This window comes from Arachis ipaensis, chromosome B6, assembly GCF_059453495.1.
Source record: "Arachis ipaensis isolate K30076 ecotype BB chromosome B6, ASM5945349v1, whole genome shotgun sequence".
Lineage (NCBI taxonomy): Eukaryota > Viridiplantae > Streptophyta > Magnoliopsida > Fabales > Fabaceae > Arachis > Arachis ipaensis.
This window is the reverse complement of record NC_142441.1, coordinates 109,845,990-109,851,565: the sequence shown is the minus strand read 5'-3', so window position 1 is coordinate 109,851,565 and position 5,576 is coordinate 109,845,990. Positions and strand designations below refer to the sequence as shown.

At 35.4% G+C, this 5,576-nt stretch overlaps 1 protein-coding gene across 1 annotated transcript; it reads right to left on the bottom strand.

Moving 5' to 3' along the window:
• Positions 1-3,833: 3,833 nt before the first annotated feature.
• Positions 3,834-4,661, bottom strand: LOC107648306 (hexokinase-1). The gene is made up of 4 exons (XM_016352229.3): positions 4,592-4,661; positions 4,294-4,449; positions 4,063-4,161; positions 3,834-3,977 (listed from the first exon to the last, which is right to left on the bottom strand). The coding sequence occupies exons 1-4, from the start codon at positions 4,628-4,630 to the stop codon at positions 3,834-3,836; spliced, it is 438 nt and encodes a 145-aa protein (XP_016207715.3). The 5' UTR covers positions 4,631-4,661.
• Between the last annotated feature and the right edge of the window lie 915 nt (positions 4,662-5,576).

Below are 5,576 nucleotides of genomic sequence, written 5' to 3'. Positions count from 1 at the left end.
GATTCTTGAAGCAAGAAAAAGCAGTGAAAAGCTTGCGGAAAAAAAAAGAGAGGCAAAAAAAAAAAGAGAAAGAAAAAGAAAAAGCAAGTAGAAAAAGCCAATAGCCCTTTAAACCAAAAGGCAAGGGTAAAATAAAAAGGATCCAAGGCTTTGAGCATCAGTGGATAGGAGGGCCCACTGGAATAAAATCCTGGCCTAAGCGGCTAAACGAAGCTGCCCCTAACCATGTGCTTGTGGCGTGAAGGTGTCAAGTGAAAAGCTTGAGACTGAGCGGTTAAAGTCGTGATCCAAAGCAAAAAGAGTGTGCTTAAGAGCTCTTGGACACCTCTAATTAGGGACTCTAGCAAAGCTGAGTCACAATCTGAAAAGGTTCACCCAGTTATGTGTCTATGGAATTTATGTATCCGGTGGTAATACTGGAAAACAAAATGTTTAGGGTCACGGCCAAGACTCATAAAGTAACTGTGTTCAAGAATCAACAATACTGAACTAGGAGAATCAATAACACTATCTGAATTCTGAGTTCCTATAGATGCCAATCATTCTGAACTTCAAAGGATAAAGTGAGATGCCAAAACTGTTCAGAAGCAAAAAGCTAAGAGCCCCGCTCATCTAATTAAGACTGATCTTCATAGATGTTTTCGGAATTTATTGTATATTCTCTTCTCTTTATCCTACTTTGTTTTTAGTTGCTTGGGGACAAGCAACAATTTAAGTTTGGTGTTGTGATGAGCGGATAATTTATACGCTTTTTTGCATTATTTTTAGTATGTTTTCAGTATATTTTAGTTAGTTTTTATTATATTTTTATTAGTTTCTAAATAAAAATCACATTTCTGGACTTTACTATGAGTTTGTGTATTTTTCTGTGATTTCAGGTATTTTCTGGCTGAAATTGAGGGACCTGAGCAAAAACCTGATTCAAAGGCTGAAAAAGGACTGCAGATGCTGTCGGATTCTGACCTCCCTGCACTTGAAGCAGATTTTCTGGACCTACAGAAGCCCAATTAGCAAGCTCTCAATTGCGTTGGAAAGTAGACATCCTGGGCTTTCCAGAAATATATAATAGTTTATACTTTGCCCGAGATTTGATGGCCCAAACTGGTGGTCCAAGTCAGCACAAAAATTCTGGCATTAAAACGCCAGAGCTGGCATGAAAGCTGGAGTTAAACGCCCAAACTGGTACAAAAGCTGGCGTTTAACTCCAAGAAAGGTCTCTACATGTGAAAGCTTCAATGCTCAGCCCAAGCACACACCAAGTGGGCCCCGGAAGTGGATTTCTACACTAACTATTCTAGCTTACTCTTTTTCTGTAACCCTAGGTCACTAGTTTATTATAAAAACTACTTTTAGTGATTCATCTTGTACCTCATGTCACTTTACACGTTTCATATTGTATTCTCTACAGCATGAGTCTCTAAACCCCATGGTTGGGGGTGAGGAGCTCTGCTGTGTTTTGATGGATTAATGCAATTACTACTGTTTTCCATTCAATCACGCTTGTTTCTATTCTAAGATATTCATTCGCACTTCAACCTGATGAATGTGATGATCCATGACACTCATCATCATTCTCACCTATGAACGCGTGCCTGACAACCACCTTCTTTCTACATGAAATCAAGCTTGAATGTGTATCTCTTGGGTTTCTAATCTAAGATTGGAACCTTCGTGGTATAGGCTAGAATTATTGGCGGCCATTCCTGAGATCCGGAAAGTCTAAACCTTGTCTGTGGTATTCCGAGTAGGATCTGGGAAGGGATGACTATGACGAGCTTCAAACTCACTAGTGCTGGGCGTAGTGACAGACGCAAAAGGATCAATGGATCCTATTCCAATATGAGTGAGAACCGACAGATGATTAGCCATGCGGTGACAGTGCATTTGGACTATTCACTACAAGAAAAACACCCATTCAGGTACACTTGAAAAGTGTAGCCAAAAGTGAAAAAAAATGATGCCTTAGGCTACGGCTACGCTTTTTGGGCTACGGCTACGCTTTTTGGGGTGATTCCTATTCGGCCGTTGCCTATTCTCAAAGGCTACGCTTTTCTGCACCAAGGGCTACGCTTTTGGCGTTTGGGAATAGGCTACGCTTTTCAAGTGATGCTGTCCAGGACCAAAGGCTACGCTTTTCAGCTTTCATTCTTCTAGAATAGGCTACGCTTTTCAACGCTACTGCATCACTTGTAAAGCGTAGCCACATTGTATACCATAGCTACTTTTTATAAGCGTAGCCTTAGGTCCCTCTTTTTTTTTTTTTTATATACTATAGCTACTGTATATAAGTGTAGCCTTAGATCTCGTTTTTTTTTTTTTTTTGTATACTATAGCTACTGTATATAAGTGTAGCCTTAGGTCTTTTTTTTTCCCCTATATATATATATATATATATATATATATATATATATATATATATATATATATATATATATCTAATAATTATTAATACAACATAATAATTAATATGATTACATGTATAAATGAGTTGAATATTACAAAATAAAAATAAATACATAATTATACTAAATAATTTCTTTATATAATAAAAATTATCTCTAACCAAAATATATTTATAACATTGATCCAAAAGTACTAGAATGAAGTTAACTGTAAAAATTCATACATCTCAAACTAAAGTAAGCATAGCCATATCAAAACCATAATATCACTTAGCCAATAAAAGTATCTTCTAATAAAAATCATTAGTCAACCATACATGTAAAGATTCTAAATAGCACTCTATCTTAGCCAATAAACCACAATAATAGCCAGCTTAATCTTCATTATTGCTTAATCTTCATTGTTACCCTGCATAATTATATAGAAAAGTAATTAAAAAAATATTCATAATGACATTCGTAATTATAAAAATTAAATGGAACACGTAGACATAGTAAACCAAGAAAGCATATACTAAAAAAAATAACATGGTCACGGCAGAAGAGGTGAATTCAAGGAATTATGTATTATCTTGTTTCATTAAAACCATGAAAATCTACAGGTGTTTCTTTCTTCCATTTCCTTTAACACAATCCTAATATGTCCCTATAGCATTTTTCATGCACTAGTTAACCAGACTTTCACACTTAAATTAGATATAGGAGAGGTAAAAAATTATCAAAAAATTAAGACATCATATAATGTTAGAAGAAGTGAATCAGCTTTATTATACCAAATTCAATTATAAATGAGTCATTGACTTTGGAGATTTGATACATTGAATTGTTCTATATGGACATAAATAGAAGAAATTATTAGCCCCTAAAAATGCTTAAAACTTAACACTAGATTAAGAAATACTCATAATTAAAAGCAGAAACTACCTGGTCAGCAATCATTTCAAGTCTCGTGCTTTGCATTAAAGACTTTACACCCACGCCATCACCAAGTTTTTGACTAGCTGCTCGGAACTCTTCCATAGATTTATCAGGGTTTATCTGCCCCAAAAAAAGATTCAATAGAACGCGAGAAACGGTTTCACAAATAGAAACACATGAGAACTATTAGTTTAATATTCAATTCTGTTTCAATCAAAATGAGTACCTTGAGAGCATATAATGGTGACTCCACTCCTTAAACCGGAACAAGCCTACCACCTGTCAAATCCTAACGAGATTGTAGCATTACACTTCTGAAGTTTTATCCATATTGAAGAACTAGTAAACTAAACAATCAAGAGATTTTTCTTGGTCTCGTTAGGTACCTGAGCAAAAGAGTCGTTTAAGGAGTGAGCAGGGTCAGTTGAAACCACCATAGTAGGGTGCCCATGATTTGCAAATCTCACTGCAAGGGAGGCAGCACAGCTTCTTGTAATACTTGAGTATAATTAACTAGCATGCATACCTGAGTATGAAAGGAACTCTCAACTTGGGGGGAACTGTATCTCCAAAAAAGTCAGCTTCTTCAACCATCTTCAATAAAGCTCTCCTTACAATGTCCCCAAAATACATACCAGAAATCAACTTATCAAATATCTGAGAACAATAGTGGAAGAATATTACAGAATTACACATGCTGGTTAAAGCTTTAAACCAATGACTATAACGTGATGATCTTGACCTGCTCTCCAGGGTTTAAGCTCTCAGCATCTAGAGCTACATCATATTCTGTTAGAGGAAGATGTGAGGATCGGAAATTAACCCACTCCATGTTTATAACCTGCAGTATTTGCATGTAATCAGAGCATGCTTTATACCAGCAAATGGTGACGCTAGCTCTAGTATGACAGTAAAATAAAGATATTTCTAACATGCAAGACAATGACAGCCATAAATAGTATAACCTACTTACCATGTCTCCTGATTTCGGGAGAGGGCCATGCCATTTTGGAATAGCATTTGCACGTTCCACATATGCTGCATTTGTCCCTGTACCAAGGATCACAGCAGCAATGACATCCTGATTGTAGAATCTGCCTCCAGCTAGTGTTCCAATGGTATCATTAACCTAATGCAAAATCACCGAGTTAGTCTGGTGTACAGCCTTATTAGTCCAAACTTTCTATCAAACACAAACTTGAAACTATCATTCTCAAGTCCATATATTAAAAATTATTAATCAATCCTGAAGAGAGGTTAGTGGTACTGACTAGAGCTGAAACTCGCATATCCAAGCCAATTTTTTGCATCGACTTGGTTAGTTCTTCCACGACATCTTCCCCAACCTACAAATCAGAACATAAAGGGATATGTTAAAAGAAAGCAGTTGACTTATGAATGATGGAATAACTCGCCCATCAACTACAAAATCAGACAAGTATAAAGAGTGAAAATTGAAGGATCTTGCTTTGATGACATGGACTCTTGCATCGATAACTCCAACTTTCAAGAACAAGGTAATCAATTGTGTTATATTTTATGAAATGTGTGATAAATTACATGAAAAGTTCACTACTTCTTTCAAGACAAAAATTCAGAGTTTGAAGTCTCAAATAAGATCAATAAAAAAGAATGAAACTGCAGATGAATATTTGGCCAAGATCAGAGGTCTAGTTGATTTTTTGTTAGCTTTAGATTGTTCTTACCCTGAAGATGGATGATCATATCCAAGCGATTTTAGATGGACTCACAGAGGAGTATCATGTGTTCATTTCAGTTGTTATATCAAAATTGGGATCCTATACATTAATTGGATATCAAAATGAAAACACATAGCAACAGTGATGGGTTGGAAAAGCAGAAAATGAAGTTGAAGCTAATTTAAACATCAAATGAACCACACATAAATTTAAACTCAACCATAGTTTGATTCTTCATGCTTTTTTTTAGATAATATTTTCTCTTAATTGTGATGTGCCTTATTTTACAAGTATGAAGTTTTGTTTTACAGTAAAAAATTTCTCATCCCTAAGTGTTGCATTTTAATATCTTCAAGAACTTTGACAGGAAGATGTTCAAGAAACTAAATAAATAAATATAATAGCTATATAGCTTCCTCTCTTCAAGAGAAAAGCGTGCAATGTAAAATCACTTTAAGCGGAACCCAGAATTTGGAAGAATTCAGATTATTTCATTAAATAAGAAATATCAGAGTAAGTTTAGGCGATGGGTTCATTAATTTGTCAAATATATATA